This window comes from Rhinolophus sinicus, chromosome 14 (genome assembly GCF_057876585.1).
Source record: "Rhinolophus sinicus isolate RSI-liver-muscle chromosome 14, RSI-T2T, whole genome shotgun sequence".
Classification (NCBI taxonomy): domain Eukaryota; kingdom Metazoa; phylum Chordata; class Mammalia; order Chiroptera; family Rhinolophidae; genus Rhinolophus; species Rhinolophus sinicus.
Window position 1 is genome coordinate 113,700,889 of NC_142514.1, and position 18,158 is coordinate 113,719,046.

An 18,158-nucleotide genomic window follows, 5' to 3' on the forward strand; every position below is an offset into this window, starting at 1 on the left:
CAGCTACTGCCTTGACATTAAGAATTCATTGTATAATTCTGACACTTCAATAAGGAAACAAACTTTCTTAATATATTTAGTTGCTAAATTTTGCAAAGGGAAGAATAAATTTAGATGATCAACAGAAATTGCAGCAGTAAAAAAAAAAAAAAGAGATTCTAATTCAACCTGTGGGTATGATTTGGATTCTATGCTTAAACCCACTTCCTGAAATGTGACATCTGCTTCAAAGGCAGTCTCCCTTACAATATATCAGGCAGAAGTATGGTTTTTCACCATTCATCTTCATGACAGTGGTAAAGGAAAGAAAATGGACGTTTGACTCCATCAGAAATAAATTAAAATCAGAATGACACCATTTACTAGTACTGTGAACTCACGAACATTACCTAATCTCTTCTGAGCCTCAGATTGTATACTCTTGAAATGAGAGTAATCATATTGACCCTGTAGGAAGGTTATAAAAATATATAAGAATATAATTATTAAGAATATAATTCAAGCTCCCAGACAAGAAAAAGCTAAAGGAATTCATCAACACCAAACCAGTACAGTAACATCACGGTTCTAGAATGTCTCTGTTGACAAACATTTCGGTTTACAAATGCTGTAAACCCGGTAGTAAATGCTTAGGTTTTCAAACATGCCTTGGAAGTCGAACATGTCACGTGGCTTATGCTGAGTGCAAGATCCTGAGGCCTAGCTGTCGGCTGTTGAGTCCTGAGCACCCTCGCAACACGGAGGTGATATTTGGGCTTATTTGGTGACTGTGTGTAATCAATCTGTGCTCGTCTCATCTCAGGAGCACTCTTGCAACCAATTTGTTTTTGTGACTGTGTGGAACCCAGTGCATAAATCTGTGTTCAACTAATCTCACGAGTTCTCTTGCAATCAATTTGTTTTTGTGACTGCCTGGAACCCAGTGCATCAATCTGTGTTTATCTAATCTAAGTAGCCCTCTTGCGACCAATTTGTTTTTGTGACTGTGTGCAATCAATCTGTGCTCATGTCATCTCAGGAGCCCTCTGCCAATCACCCCGTGCTGTGGGAAATGGATAAAAGCTGCAAAGCCAAGAGAATGATTAACAGAACAGTAGAGGTGAAGAAGGAAATTATTTCCAAACATGAAAGTGGTGTCCATGTATGTGATCTGGCAACGCAGTTTGGTATTGCCAAATCTACAGTTTGTAAGATCTTAAAAAATAAAGACGCCATTAAAAGAGCCAATGTTGCAAGAGGTGTTAAAACACTTACAAGACAAAGAACACAGACAACTGAAGAAGTGGAAAAATTGCTTTTCATATGGATAAATGAAAAACAATTGGCCGGTGACAGCATTTCTGAGAGCATAATTTGTGAAAAAGCTTTACATTTGCATGCTGACCTCATCAGAAACACCCCTGGAACAAGTGCTGAGAGTGACATTTTCAAGGCAAGTAGAGGGTGGTTTGAAAAGTTTGAGGAGAAGTGGCATACACAATGTGGTGAGACATGGTGAAGCTGCCAGTACCAACAAAGAAAACGCCGACCAATTTGTTTTGGAATTTAAAGATTATGTAGAGGCAGAGGGTTTCCTTCCCCAAGTTTTCAACTGATGAGACAGGCCTCTTTTGGAAGAAAATGCCAAAGAGGACCTACCTAACAAAGGAGAGGAAATCATTGCCAGGACACAAGCCCATGTAAGACAGGCTAACACTTCTATTTTGTGGGAATGCAAGTGGGGATTTTAAGTTGAAGCCTTTGCTAGTCTACCAGTCTGAGAACCCCAGGGTATTTCAGAAAAACAATGTCATAAAAAACAAATTCCATATGATGTGGAGAGCAAACAGCAAAGCTTGGGTAACAAGGCAATTTTTTATTGAGTGGGTTCATGAAGTTTTCGGACGAAGTGTGAAAAATTACTTCCAAGACAAAACTCTTCCCATGAAGTGCCTGCTTGTTATGGAGAATGCTCCAGCTCACACCCCAGGCTGGGAGGACAAGTTGATGGAAGAGTTCAGTTTTATCAATGTAAAGTTTTTGCCCCACAACACGACTCCTCTCATCCAGCCCATGGACCAGCAGGTCATATTTAATTTTAAGAAGCTTTACACCAAAGCACTGTTCCAAAGGTGCTTTGAGGTGACCTTGGACACAGAGCTAACCCTTAGAGAGTTCTGGAAGAATCATTTCAGTATCCTACATTGCTTACATCTCATAGACAAAACATGGAGGGATGTGTCTCACAGAACGATGAAGTCAGCATGGAAGAAATTGTGGCCAGACGCTGTCCCTGAACGTGTATTTGAGGATGTTGAAGAGGATGCTCCTGGTGTTGAGGATGTGGTGTCTCTGGGACAGTCCATAGGCTTGGAAGTGAGTCGTGATGATGTGGAGGAGTTAGTGGAGGACTGAACTCACCACAGAAGAACTTCCACACATTCTGACGGAGCAGCATCAGGTGGCAACTGAGGAATTGTCTTCGGAGGAGGAGGGAAGACAAAGTTTCTACTGCACTGATCAAAGACATGTGTGCAAAATGGGATGAAGTGCAAATTTTTGTTGAAAAATATCACCCTGATAAAGCCGCTGTAAGTCATTGCCACTAACACTTTCAATAATAAGGCTATGTCTCACTTTAGACAAATTTTAAAACGTCGGAAAAAACAAATGTCAATTGAAAACTTTTAGTGAGGAAAAGATCCAGTGAGTCTAAACCAGGTGTCAGTGGTGTAAAAAAAACCAAGGGAAGGAATGGCAGGAGAGGAGTCACCTACAGTAATTATGGAAGAGGACCATAGAACACCTGAAAAACAGTCACTTATCGTGATTATTGAAGGGGACCCCCCCATCCAAACCATGATTATCATCATTGCAGGTAAGAAAAAAATTACATTTTCGTTTTTATCATGACAGTACTGTTTTTACATTGTGTTTATTTATTATTGCTTTTACAGTACAGTATTTTGTGTTTATTGCTTTCATTGTGTATCATTTTATGGATCTATGGTATCATTAGATAGTAAAATTCACACTAAATTTCTGTTTTAGCGGTTGATTTTAAAGGCCTAGAATGGATTAATCCATTTTGCTCTACATTCTATGGGAAACCATGCCTTGGATTTTGAACGTTTCAGAACTCGAACGGTCTTCCAGGATGGATTATGTTCGAAAACCGAGGTACCACTGTATTACAAGAAATTTTAAAGGGACTTCTTTAAAAATAACAAAAAAAATTAAAAATATGAATAATAAAATGGCAATAACTGCATACCTATCAATAATTACTTTAAATGTAAATGGATTAAATGCTCCAATCAAAAGACATAAGGTAGGGGGTATAGCTCAAGGGTAGAGCATTTGACTGTAAAAGACATAAGGTGGCTAAATGGGTAAGAAAACAAGAGTTACATATGCTGCCTACAAGAGAGCCACTTCAGATCGAAGGACACACACGAACTTAAAGTAAAGGGATGAAAGAAGATATTTCATGCAAATGGAAACACAGAAAAAGCTAGAGTAGTAATACCTACATCAGACAAAATAGATTTTAAAACAAAGGCTATATATAACAAGAGACAAAGGACCCAGTAATTCCACTTCTGGTATTTATCCTAAGAAACCCAAAACACTAATTTGAAAAGACATATGCAGCCCTATGTTCAGTGCAGCATTATTTACAATAGCCAAGATGTGGAAGCAATGTAAGTGTCCATCACTAGACAAATAGATAAAGAGGTGCTACATATATACAATAGAATACTAATTACCTGGCCATAAAAAAGAATGAAATTTTGCCATCTGCAACATGGATGGACCTAGAAGATAGTATGCTAAGTAAGTCAGACAGAGAAAGACAAATATCCCGTGATTTCACTTATATGAGGAATCTAAAGAACAGAATAAATGAGCAAACAAAACAGAAACAAACTTATAGATACAGAGAACATTTTCATGGTTCCCAGCTGGGAGGGGGATGGATGAAAAGGGGGAAGAGATTAAGATGTGCAAATTGCCAGTTATAAAAACTATCACAAGGATGTAAATAAAGTACAGCATAGAGAATCTAGTCAATAATATTGTAATAACTATGTATGGTGTTAGATGGCAACTAGACTTATGGGGGTGGTCACTTTGTAAGTTATATAAATGTCTAATCACTATGTTGTACACCTGAGACTAATATAATATTGTATGTCAACTGTAATTGAAAAATAAAAAATTATTTTTAATAAAGAATATAATTCAAGTGTTAATACAATAGCGTCTAGAGGTAGAAGAGACAGGCACTTTCTAACAAAAATTGGGACAATGGCAAAGGAAAGGTATCAGCACTGTGTGAGCAAATAATGGGGGGAAAAGGGACAGAAATAACCCATCTGACGAAGTGTTAAATAAGTAATATAGAAAACTGTTATGGAATGAATTGTGCCTTTCTAAATTCGTATGGTTAAGCCTTAACTCCCTGTGTGACTGTATTTAGATACTGGGTCTTTAAAGATGTAATTAAGATTAAATGAGGACACTAGGGTGGGCCCTAATTCAATATAACTGGTGTCCTCATAAGGAGATTAGGATACCAACACACACAGAGGGAAGATCATGGGAAGACACAGTGAGAAGGTGGTCTCCTATAAGCCAAGAAGAAAGGTCTCAGAAGGAATCAACCCTGCTGATACCTTGATCTCAACTTCCAGCTTTCAGAACTATGAGAAAATAAATTTATGTTGTTTAGCCACCTAGTTCATAGTACTTGACTATGGCAACCCTAGCAAAGTAATGGAAAATTCCAACATTCATTCATTCAACAAATAGTTTTAGTGCCCCATGGTATAGATGTACCAGTTTATTTAACCATTTACCTGCTGAAGGACATACTGCATGTAGTAGGCTGATTAATGCCCTCATCCCCCCCTAAAATATCAAGTCACTGAACCTGTGAATGTTCCCTTACATGGCAAGAGACCACAAATGTGATTTAAAGATCACGAATCCTGGATTATGTGAGTGGGCCCTAAATGCAATCACAGGCATCCTTGTAAGAGAGGTAGATTTGATGCACGCCAAAGAGGAGCCAATGTGTCCATGGAGACAGAGTGCAGTGATGTGAACAAAAGCCAAGGGATGACGGCTAGGATGATTCTCCCCTAGAGCGTGGACGGAGCACAGCCCTGCTGACACCTTAGTCTCAGCCCAGTGAAACTGATTTCAGGCTTGCGTACTCCAGAACTGTGAGAACATGTTGTAAGCCACCGAGCGTGTGGTAATGAGCAGGTTTGCACAGAACAGACAGACATTCCTACTTCCCTAGGACTTCGGACTTTCCCTTATAGCTGCCAGGAAAGTTCTAACATTTCAACCTCGTTGGTGGTAAACAGCCATTGAGTTGTTATCACCATTTGCAGGTTCTCAAGACAACACGTGAAATCCTACTTCCTGTGTGAGTACACCCGTATCATTATGTCTGGCCTAGTTTATGTCACCCTTTTTGGTTTAATACCCTTAGAATTCATTCCCAGACATACTCCCCAGACTCCTACTAATACAAAGCAGAGTAGCCTACAACTCTAGTGCACAGATGCACTCTTGGTCCCAATCTCATACTTCTGTTTGGGGCACGCTGGCTTCAGTTCGTTATTTCCTAGGAAGTAAAGGTGGATGGCAGACGTGGATGCTGAGGACTGATATACCCTTATGAAAACTCTCTTAGGTGCAGTCACTGACACCTTTTTTCTTGGAGGTGTAAGGGGTGAGGTAAGACTCTTTCCCTCAGACAGGAAGGGCTGCTTCTGTCAGCTAAAAAAGACAAGGTATTCCCTTCAAGTTGCCATAAGTTTTATAATGTTTCACACTTCCTTTGGTCTTTTTTCCTAGGTGTAGACCCTGGACATCGAAAACAACTAGCCCTCAAAACAATTTCTGTAATCCCTACCATGGCCAGTGACTAAATGCCAGATCCTCCAGCTCCGTCCCCCATTACCCCACACCATCACTAGTGATAATTTGAGTAAACAAGAAATCACCTCTTGCCACCAATTACAAGTATCCATTTCCCCGGCAAGAAACTGGTTTGTATATTCATCAAATATATGAACATCTAATCTCAGAATCCCACTTTGAGGCTGTTTTCTGGGGTTACTCACTGTACAAATTACTATATTATTCAGGACTGCAGCAGGAAACAGATGGCACACCCAAAAGGAGTGAGTGAGGATAAAAGGAATCTACAAGACAGTGAAGCAGCCTGGGCTAAGCAAGAGCAAAGTGATTCTACTAAGAAAAGGCAAGGAAGAGTGCTTCTTTGAACCTGTGAGATTTCTGCCTGGAGGAGAGGGCTATATCAGGAGCTGAGATGCACAGGAACACAGCTATTTCCAAAACACTACACAGCAGGGATAAAGGCAAGAGAATAAACACCCTGACCTCTTTCCCCTTCACTTAATCTTCTCATGGCCTCTGTCATTTGCAAAACCAAAGCAAGGAAAAGGGATTCTGGTTAATATAGTGCATGGAAGACAACTTCCAGGGATACTGAGCAGGGAGAGGGGGAGGAGTGGATTTAGAGGAGAAAAGAATAGACGATTTAGCAGGCTTCCTGCTCATGCAATACTGGAAAAAAGCACAGAAAGGATGTTAAGTATCAAAAGGAAAAATAGGGTACTATCGGGGCCACTCAAGTTCTGGGCTTCCTTCCACTGGCCTACTGCCTAAGGTAAGGCCAGAAGAGTGACCTCACCTCTACCACAGCGGCACTCTCTTCAAGGTGGCCTGCAAATGGGGTGCATTATACCAAGCACTGGGCGCTCTACCTCTGCTTAAGTAGTCAGTAAATGTTACTTTTCTTCCTCTGCATGTTGGTTCCTTCCCATTTTTTCCATTGAAAAATGACCCTAAAAAAAGTGCCTATATTCTCCTAGGTATTAAAGTTCCTCTGAAGACCCTGTACTTTTTGTAAGTAGGAGCAAGTTTGCATTCTACTTACTAGTATCTATAGTATTTTGATAAAGATTTTTTCCAAAAATTGAAAATTAAAATGAATAATTTCCTTTGAGAATTTTGGGCTTAAGTGAGCTCATTATTCTGACACTGTTGCCACTTTTAAGTAACAAAGAGATCCTATCCTTCTGTTTCAATCCTAATAAGATATATAGGACATCTGACTACACACTGACTATGGATGAACGCACAAGTATAACAGTTAATGCATACAACTAGAAATGATAGAGATTATTCCCGGAGAGGGAAAGATGTAAGGGTAACTAGGGACGACAGGTCTTGAGCTGCGTCTGTGGAGAAAATGAAAAGATGAAGCAAATATGGGAAAACAGCATGTTAAACCTAGGTGTTGGTTACACGTGGCATTATTTCATGAAATCAGCAAAAGCTACAAAGGCTCCCAGACCCCACGACCCCTGCCCCAAGATTGCTTGTTGTTACATGTGCTAGTATAATGGAGTTCCATATAGTGGAGTTCAGGCTCGGAATCTCAGCTGTCTGGTTCAAGTATCAATGGATATATAATCTTTAAAGTTGCTTCATATCTCAGCACCTTATTTTCCCTATCAGTAAAATGAGAATAGAACCTACTCTATAAAGTTATGAGAATTGAACTTGATACACATGAAGCGTTGACAAAGAAAGATGCTATGCTAATATAAATATAAATGCCCTAAGACAGACAAGACAAAGCTGTTAACTGGAGATATGTCCAAAGACCTTTGCCAATCCCAAATTCACAAACACTATGATGGCATAGTATTTTCCCCATAAAATGAAATCATTAGTTCTTTTCACATCCCTTTGAGTACTAGTACATGGAATTGTTTTCAGACATATCTGTGATCAAATATGTGTACATATACATGTATTTATAAATCTATTTCGTTTTCAAGTTCAAATGGTAATAGTTCAGCCAGTGAGGGGCTACTGAATTACCCAAACCTAACCAGTTTCTGAGTTTCAGACACTGAATAGTAAGGACAAAGATATAACTGAAAATTTACCCAAATTTGCTCAATTCCTGAGTTTGAATAACAAGGAGTTATGTGAATATGCATACTCATAAATGCACACGTACAAGCTCTGACAATTGAGCTCATGAAGTCATCCTAGAAAAAGTGCTACATACCTCATTGCTATCACTAGGGTCACCTTTGAAGTACTCCCCTTGGGAAGCTATGCGCTGATGTCAGTGCCTATTCCACTGTCAAAGCAATTTTGGAACTCTTTCTGGAATGACCACCAGAGCTGTCCTTGTATTACCCTTGATGTCCTGAATGTCATGAAAATGTCTTCCTTTCAATATTTCCTTTATCTTTGGGTAAAGAAAGAAGTCATTGGGGGCCAGATCAGGTGAGTAGGGAGGGTGTTCCAATACAGTTATTTGTTTACTGGCTAAATATTCCCTCACAGACAGTACCGTGTGAGCTGGTGCATTGTCGTGATGCAAGAGCCATGAATTGCTGGTGAAAAACTCAAGTCTAACTTTTTCACGCAGCCTTTTCAGCACTTCCAAAGAGTCACCTTGGTTAGCTGTCTGTCCAGTTGGTACAAATTCATAATGAATAATCTCTGATATCAAAAAAGGTTAGCAATATCGTTGTGACAAGTTTGAGAACTTAACTGTCAGGCCTCGTACATACACAGACACATTTTAAAAATCAATCTGAGTTCCAATGCATGAAACGTATAAATAAAAACCAATAAAGCTACCCATTGGGCAATATGATACCATGAAAAGAATGGTTTTGGACTCAGCAAAACATGGATATGAAGCAGTACTATGGTCCACCCCAACGCAGGACTGAACAGTTGGCAGCACCAAATGTTAAGCTTTGGTGGTGGAGGGGAATGGAGTAATCTCTGTAAGATGCCGCTAAATCTCCTATACCACTCTGCATAAGGGGACCCTACACAGGGGAGAAGCAAGCGATTCCAAGGATGATGGTGAAAGGAGATTTAAGGATGACAGCTATGCACCAGCCACAGAAGGCAAGAAGTCCAGACAGGACAAAACAGGAATTATTTCTTCAAGAAAATGGATGAAAATGATGGAACAAGTCCTATTTCTGAACATAGGAGAAGATATTCATTTTTAATTTTGGGTTGAATTAGCAGTAAGTACATAGAAACCTATGCAAAATCAAGTACTAACTCAAGGAAATAAAAATGCAGACTATAGGGTAAGAATAGCACACTCAGCTATGCACATTACATAATCTTAATCACAGACAATAATGTAAACACTGAATTACAATATAATTATGTTGGGAAAAGGGAGCAGGAAGAGAATGTGCAATGGTTGGGAAGCAGAATAGTGAAGCTTTATATTAGGAATTAAATAACTGCCTAAAATTGAAAAATCAAGCAAAACCAACATATGTATGTTATTTGGAGATATGGTTGTAAGTACCAAGAAAAAAATCACCTAAAAGATTTAAAAGAGCTTCTTCTGGGGTCAGGAAATGGGGGGAGGTCAAGGTAATGGTGTTTTTCATTTAGAAAAAAATATTTTTACACATCTATTTGATTCTTTATCTGTGTGTGCAACTTTAAGAAACAGAAAAACAAAAACACAAAATCTAGCACAGTATCTGGCTCATAAAAACTCAATAATGTTAATCAATTTATTATTATAATGACAAGACAGATGACAGTTTTTCATATCACATTACATTCATGCTAGGGGTAACAATGCTTCCTCTATTACAAATGTTACTTCACCTTTTTAAACATATTATTTACTATGCTTGGAATATGTGGGCATGCTTAATAAAATAACGAAATTATAAAACATTCCAATTTTTTTTTTTACTAAGCAAAGTATCTGATTTTACACAATTTACACAAAACTTTCAATTTTAGTAACAGAAACAATGAAATTATTTCACTTCTTGATATTTAACAATAAGACTGTAACTCCCCGAGACATGCACTACAACCATATAATAGATTCTGTCATCAATATGATGGTCTTGGCATCTTATATATTATGTTCCCACTTTAAATTAAGTCCTATTTACTAAAATAAAAACAGGCAAAGACAATGAACAGGTCGTTTATAAAAGAAAGATATACAAATAGCCAATAACAACACTGACATACCAACCTCATTTGTAATGAAAGAAACACAAATTTTAAAAATAAGGAACCATTTTTCATTTGTTTGCAACGATTAAATTAGAAAAAAAAGGCAGCATCTACAGTTGACCAAGGAGTATGTAGGTGTGTGTGGGGGGGGGCAGGGGGAGAGGGGGGTGAAAGGGTGTCACACATATAAAACTAACTGGCAGTGTAAACTGTACAGCCTTTTTGAAGAGCTATTTGACAATACTTATTAAACGTTTTTAATCCCTTTGAACCAATCATTCTACTTGCAGAAACTTTCTCAAGGACATAATTAAACATGTACCTCAAAATGTGGTTGTAAGGATATTCACTGCACCACTGCTTACAGTAAAATCTGCAGACAATCAAAATATCTAAGAGGAAAAAAATGAGTAAATTTGTGGCACACCTTCCTTTCAGCAGGCAGTGGGCTTCCTTCCCCTCAATGCCATTCCCACAACTTCCTCTTAGCTTCTCCCTTCTCAAGAGGCCACTCCCACAGAGGCTAATCATGTCAGAGAGCAGCTTTCACAGTGACCTGATCTGAGTCAAGGGAAACAGAGAGGAAATTTTCTGGGGGCTTGTGGGACATGTACTCCTTATGGACAAAAATGAGATGTGAGGAAAAATGGCCTTTCCTTTTATTTTTTTGGCCTTTCCTTTTCTTAGATGCAATTTTATGAAGATATGAAGCTGGAGGTTACAGCAGCAGCTCTTATGACTGACCACGAGGGAGACAAGCCTAAGGCAAAACAAACTGAGGCCGAGGCAAAAAAACACTGTCCTTAATGACACCTCTGAACTGTGTGTTGTGTGAGGTAACAAATGTCCCTGGTTACTAAGTCAATTTGATTTGGACACTGTTACCTCTGATCAAAAGCATCCTGATATGAACCACACAATACAGTACTTTAGAGCCAGTAAAAGTTATGCTACGGAAGTATATTTTTATGAACAGCAGATGTGCAGTTAAGAGAAAAAAAAATTACAAAACAGTATGTTCCCATATTAAAAAAAAAAAGTATATTAATATGGATTCATTTACCAAGAGAAAGGTCTGGAAATATAATCCAGGTTTTAGAAACAGTTATCTCTGAAATAGCTCTCTCTGAAAGATAGGAATTTAAACGTTTTCTTTGTGCGTATTTGCATTTTCTATTTTTTTCTACAATAAGCATGTACAGGCATACCTCAGAGATACTGCAGGTTCTGTTCCAGACCATCGTAATCAAGCGAGTCGTAATCTTTTTGCTAGTGGAGGGTCTTGCCTTCCATTTGTAAAAAATGCAACACCTGTGAAATGCAATAAAGTGAAGCACAATAAAGCGTAGCACAATAAAGTGAGGTATGCCTGTGTCACTTTAAGATTCTGCCACCCTTTCTATCTCTTCTGTCAATCCAATGTGATTCTGGGAAGGAAGAAAAGATAAACATGTATTCTACTCAGCTATCTTAAACTGGGAGTATGCTTTTTTAAAAGTAAAAGTTGTGTTTTTCTTTTTTCAACTGTTTTGTGAAATAAAATTTGATACTATCAGGCATTTTTTTTTTTTTTTAGTGAATACAGAATATTACAAACAGTTTTGATTTCCCTTAGTTACTTATCATATCATGACTTTGTACCATTTCGTATTAGAATTTCTTCTGTGAAGCAAAAACAGTCCCAAAATGAAGGATCTTCAGGAGTCATAGGAACAGCAGATGATATTAAATCATTAAAGGTGAGAATGGTGAACTGTCTCTGGGATGGTTTAGAATCATCTTGAGATGGAACCTAAGAGGAGAAAAAAATGGATAACCTCATTGTTACACTGCATGGTAATCTTATGATCAATTTTATAATTAGGAAAATATAAGACATAAGACCAAATTACATTTCAGTAAAATTACAACATAGTAGGATTTCTAGGTAATTGTTTTTACTACTTATACTAGTGTTGCCAACATAACAAATTAAGCAAAATATGAAATAACTTGATTCTCAAGCTTCTGTATATAACAATAACCTGTGGTATTTGTTTAAAATGTAGACTTACTGAGACACACATCCAAAAATTCTGACTTAATAGATGAGTTAAAAGGGATCCCAAATATACGACAAGCAGGTTGGGCTATTCCGATAGAGGGGGCCACTGGGCAAACTTTGAAAAGTACTCTAGAGGGTGGATTTGATAAAATTCCCATTAACCACACAGAGATACAACACCTCTTTAGGAAATGATTCATTCAACATTGAATTTAAACTGTATCTTATACTCTGAGATACGTAGTGCCCCTGTTCAAAACTCAACCCAATATAGACCTCCTTTAACATTCTATACGTTCTAGTAAAAACACTATTTGGGTTACATAGTGCTTTAACAAGGTTAGTACTTATTTTATGCAATTTATGTCTCACAACTATGCTGATATGGTTGTTATCTCAATTTTTTAGATGGAGAAATTGAGGCTCAGGAAGATCAACAAATTTGCATAAGGTCACAATACAGGTTAAATGGTAGACCTGGGCCTTCTGAATAGTACCCCTGTCCTTACCTCACTATGTCATGCTGTCTAAATACGCTCCTGTCATTCAAACAGAAAGTACATGTGCAAATGTTACAAAAATATAATAAAGCTCTATAGAAACATAAGGTATTCACACAGAGTGTAGAGCTGAGGTAAGGTAGGACAGGTAACAAGGACAGAAGACCTTTAGATAACAGGGATCAATTTTAACATGCCATCTCTTTTTAAGGAAGATAATTATAATCTCTGAGGGATTTTAATCCTTTGTTAATCTATCAAAGGCATGGTATGTGGACTGACTTATTTTTTTTAGAGAAAATGATGTATACAGTGATCACACCATGTTCCCTCACATGGATTCCCTAATGATATACATATAGTTTCAATTATTTTAACATTATCAGTATTCCTCAAATACTACCATAAAATCACAACTACATGTAGGCTGAGAGTTTTTGACGTAAGGATTTTTTTTTTTAAATGTCTCCACTTACCAATCAACAGCACAAGAAAATAAAACCAGAATATGATTGCCAAGAATTGAGACTGATGCTATGTCAGAATATACAAGGTCTCTCACACATTTCATACTATAACTTTGGGAATAATTGAGGAGCGTACTATAAAAGGGGGAAGGGGTTAAATTTGCCAGATAATTCCATTACTCACTACCTATCAGCTTGGTACCCTTATATTGAAAATAGTCCCAATTCACTGGGAAATAAACCACTGTTCAGATGACTAAGACAGTGATTTTCTTGAATTTCAACTGAAACTGTGAGTGCTAGGACAGAACTACCAAAGTTTTTTCTTTGCAACATTTAAGTATTTGAACGTAAAGCAGGTAACATGCTTCTTAAAATTTTCTGTGCAATCTCAAGACGCTCTTAAGGATCTGACAACAAAAAAACACTTCTAAATCTATAATCCAAAAGCAAACAAACAAAAAAACCTTCTAATTTGATGTAAACCAAATGAATGCTTCTATCAATAAAGAACAAACTCAACATTGATGCACGCTTTTAAAACATAAGTCAGAGAAATCTTAAAATCTTACATCCTGATGTCTAGATCCATCGGGTTTCCTAAGAGCTACAGCAACAAAATGGTGTTCATCTATTTTGCTTTCCTGAAAAATAAAAGGTTAAGTAAATACAGATTGCTAAATGCGTAAACTTAGATAGACTTTTGTTTACATTGTAAAAATCTCAGTATCTCTGTACACACACACACACAACTACTCCTCCTCTCCAAAACCATTTAAGAAGTCACAAACACTTTGAACCTTTAATCTGAATATGCCAATATATATTTCTTAATAGGGATATTCTCTCACATAACCACAGTAAATAACTGTGGTAAATTTAACATGGAAATAATACTTAAATCTATTATCTGTATTCCAAATTTTTGAATTAATCCAGTAATATCATTTATAGAATTTTCCCGCCACCGCCAAGTACAGCAGGCAGTTTAGGGTCAAGTATTGTATTCAGTTGTCATATTTTGTTAGCCTTTTGACATTAAGTATTTTAAAATATAAGCCCCCTTCTCTCCCTTTTACTAATAGAACATTGCTCATTTTTGGTTTGTATGATGTCTCTTAATGATTATTAATATAATACATTCTCAATCAGAGACTACATAGATGAAGGGTGCTATCTAGAGAAAAATCTAGATAGCCATCTGCCTCACTGATGTTAATTCTTGTATACGCTTAATGTTAGCAATTAAAAAGATTGTTAACACAGGTTTATAAACATTTAGTTAACTACATACTATAGCCTATGGAAAATAATGGTGGAATTTTATAGTTAAGACAAAGAATATGCAATTTTCTATTTTCCCCTATGTATGAGACAAAACGGTGGTGGGGGGGAGGAGATGGGGAGCTTAAAATGTAACCAATACTAAAGTTATCAGATGATTTTTAAAAGTTATTAACAACTATAAAAAAAGTAAAAAATTTCACTAGAAAGCCACTTTACTAAGGCATTCTTCCATAAGACATCAGTTGAAACAGAAAACTACAATCAGAAATAGTATTACTTAGGGATTTTTCATCCTTTACCCTCTTCTTATCTTCGTATCTTAATATATCCAAATTAGCAAAAAATGAAATTCAGTAAGGATAAATTTAGGAAAGCATGTTTAAAGAGGAAAAAATATAACTAGCTAAGTATCAGAGAAGATTTAATAGGTTATTTTCCCTTTAAAAACAAGCTCACAATATTATAACAACAAAACTATTCTTTTCGATACATAGTTATCCTAGCATTCTTTACACAGAATATATTGATAATATGAACATTATACAAAGATGTTTTGGTTATAATTACTTTTGGAAAACCACTTAGATCAGTAGTTCTGCAGTGTCTGTAACTTAGGTAAACATCAAAGGTAATCATGGGCAATAACCAGTTTTAGTGTTCAGCTTGTTTACTAACATGCCAATATACCTTGCACAATTTATCCACTTACCTCGTTACAAGCCAAAATTCAATGAGATTGATTTCAAAATAAAAATTCATCGTATCTACTCAGACCTCATCGGCATCATATAAATATGAAATTTTACACAGCAAAATTAGAAAAGCTATTTTATAATGGCTTAGTAGTCAAACATTAATATTCAATATCCCACTAGAATTAAAGCTCGATGAGGTGATGAACTTTGCCTTAAATTATTTCTGCCTAGGACAAGACTTATAATAAATTATTAGTTACAAAAGAAATGAAACCAGCTAGCTAGCTAGCTAATGAAAGCTGGTTCATTCAATGCTACTAAGCAAGATTTAATTCTAAGACTTTCTAAATTTTTAAGATTTTCCTAATCTTATAATTTTTTATCCATAAAATTATTGTGAATACCAAAATGTCCTTATAATCTCTAACAAACCCAAGGGGAGGAAAAATATTTTATCTTTTTAGGCGATAGCTTGGCATTACATTACAAAGATCAATCTGTTTCAGTAAAATTGCATATCCTCTTCTTAGTATATGTATTCTGCCTTATAAACAAAGTAAAATAAAAGTTTAAACTATTAACATAAAACATTCAAATTTTATAATTTTTCCCCAATGGACTGTATCTGTCATAAATGTTAAGATTTCTACTTATTTAAGTATTTCCCTTTCAAAAAGCGAAGAATTTCTATTTCATCTAATCTCATCATTTGAAACATTTTGGTGGTAACTTTCCTAACAGAAACTGGTTATGAAAATTAAGAACCTATGAAAATATGAGATTCCTTTCAGCATAAGATTTCCTATTTTTTCTAGAGTATTATTTTTCTAAATATGAGATACAATACTCAGATAAGTGGAAAATACTTTGGATTTGCTGTAGTAAATAATGGATTCTTGATTATGTTCATGCTATTTTAGGTCTGTAACAGATATAATGCTAAGTAAGACACTGCCCCTGCCCTCGGGGAGCACTGGGGAAGTAAAACAAGTAGATAACTGCAGAGATCAGAGGCAAAATGTGGTATGTCATAAGAAAAAAAAACTTGGTCTTAAAGGAAATAAAGAGAAGTTGGGCAAAAATTATTAAAGAAGGCAGGAAGGAGACTGAAAGTGATGGGGGTGTAGTTGAGAAGGGGGTCATGGAAGAATTAGAAAAGGAGAGCTGGGGATAGTCAAGGAATAGCAGATAGCAGGTTGTGATCTGCCTGCAAAATGGAGTCCATCTATGGAGTGATGAAGACTGAAGAAGGCCGAAGCAAAATAATGGACAGGAACCCAGATAGGAGCTTTCTTGCATTAGTCCAAGTCAGATGTAAAGAGGGCCCACGCTGGGGAAATGGCAGGGGACACAACAGTTTTCAGAAGGGAGCATGTCACTGTTAAGTAGATAGACAGGTATGAAACGGAGAGTAGGAGGGGAACCAAAAATGGGTCTCGGCTTTTTATCCCGAATGACTACATGGTGGTACCATCAAAAAAGCAAAGTTAAAAAAATAATCACTTATAAGGCAATATGCAGAATTTAAAGTGTCTATGAAATGAATCTTCAGATAGAAACACATAGTAGTGAGAAATAGAGGAGTCTGAGAGTGGAAGAATCTGACTTAAAGACTTAGTAGTGATATATAGAAAGGTAGAGTACTTGAGAGCTAATTGTGAGAGTGGATCCATGAAAGGAAAGGAATAAACGCTTACGAAAATGTCTACAGTTAGAGGGTGGCGATGAAGCACATTTTTTTCCAGGTATGAATTTCAGGGTTTTTGTCCTCTTTTCTATACACTATTATACATTATAGATGGTTTCATAGACTAACTTCCCCTAACAGCTCTTTTAATGACAAGCCTATTCTCTCCTTAAGGCTCTCAGCTTCCATTTCAAATACGCTCTCTTTTCTTTTTAAAGATTTTTTATTGGAGAAGGGGAACAGGACTTTATTGGGGAACAGTGTGTACTTCCAGGACATTTTTCCAAGTCAAATTGTTGTCCTTTCAATCTTAGTTGTGGAAGGCGCAGCTCAGCTCCAGGTTCAGTTGCCGTTGCTAGTTGCAGGGGGCACAGCCCACCATACCTTGCGGGAGTCGAACCAGCAACCTTGTGGTTGAGAGCCTGCGCTCCAACCAACTGAGCCATCCGGGAGCTCAGCAAATACGCTCTCTTCTTGAATGTTGTTAAAGAGAAGGTATTTTTTTTAGTCTTCATTTTCTTTATAATTTTCATTTACCGTGTTCTTTTGAGTATTCAAGGAAATAAATGCTCCTTATTTCTTAGGATGCAGAATTTTACCACTTATTCTAATGATGGCACTGTCCTTTAGCTCTGCTCGGATAAGGATAGTACCCATAGCCCACTGCATCATTTACTCGGGTGCCAGTAGGTACCTTCCAGATGCACTCCTGGAGCGAACATTACTATTTCTGGTATCCTGCAGGCATTCTTTTAATGCTGCCTGCAGAAATAGGACTTTTGTTTTCAGCTTAACTAACCTGTTCTCACACTATGAAGGAGAGATTGTATGAGTCTGAAGAGATTCCGGTATTCACTGGCTATATGCATTAACTGCTGAAAACTAGTCTCCAACATGTAGTGCTTACTAGGGATTTGTCCTGGCTCCAGCCCAGGCGCAATACTTTCTCAAAAGGCCCGTATACTTAAATTTAGTTACCAAATACACATGAGAAGAAAACCTAGCCATAGGGCTAATGGTGTTTGGTCATGACTGACTGTTTCAGGAAGTAGTATCTGCACAATTGGGCAAGAGGGAGCAGACGCTGCAAAGCTGTCCTGTGCAGACCTTTCATTCAGAGGTACACTTAAGAAGTGGGGAAGGGCTGAACCTTTTTCATACCTTGTCTTCAGTTTACAAAGGAGCTAGACTCCATGGTGTAGGAATAGAAGGCAACCTATTCTCTTAAACACTTCCCTTTAAACAAGTTCTGACAATTCATTTTTCTCTTTCCCTGGATGATATCTTGAACAGATCTCATAAATGACATTTTAATCACTCTCAAGTATCAAATTTTCTCTGAATCAAGATGCTTTGTCCTGTTTAATTCAAATGCAGTTATTCTCACCTCATAAAGAGCATCTTCCTCTC

The 18,158-nt window shown here is 37.1% G+C and overlaps 1 protein-coding gene across 3 annotated transcripts in view; it reads right to left on the minus strand.

Annotated features, from left to right (window-relative positions):
• AASDHPPT (aminoadipate-semialdehyde dehydrogenase-phosphopantetheinyl transferase) overlaps positions 1-18,158 on the minus strand; it is a 61,920-nt gene that overhangs the window by 26,163 nt on the left and 17,599 nt on the right. The window contains exons 5-8 of one of the 3 annotated variants that reach the window (XM_088791478.1): positions 13,652-13,723; positions 11,710-11,860; positions 11,277-11,379; positions 1,836-2,459 (exon numbers count right to left, since the gene is read on the minus strand). In XM_088791478.1, the coding sequence (XP_088647604.1) occupies positions 11,315-11,379; positions 11,710-11,860; positions 13,652-13,723 (288 nt within the window). In that variant the 3' untranslated portion in view covers positions 1,836-2,459; positions 11,277-11,314. Of the gene's footprint in view, positions 1-1,835; positions 2,460-9,591; positions 11,380-11,709; positions 11,861-13,651; positions 13,724-18,158 lie in introns of those variants that run through there. The other 2 variants (XM_088791477.1, XM_019747823.3) reach the window with 2 other exon arrangements.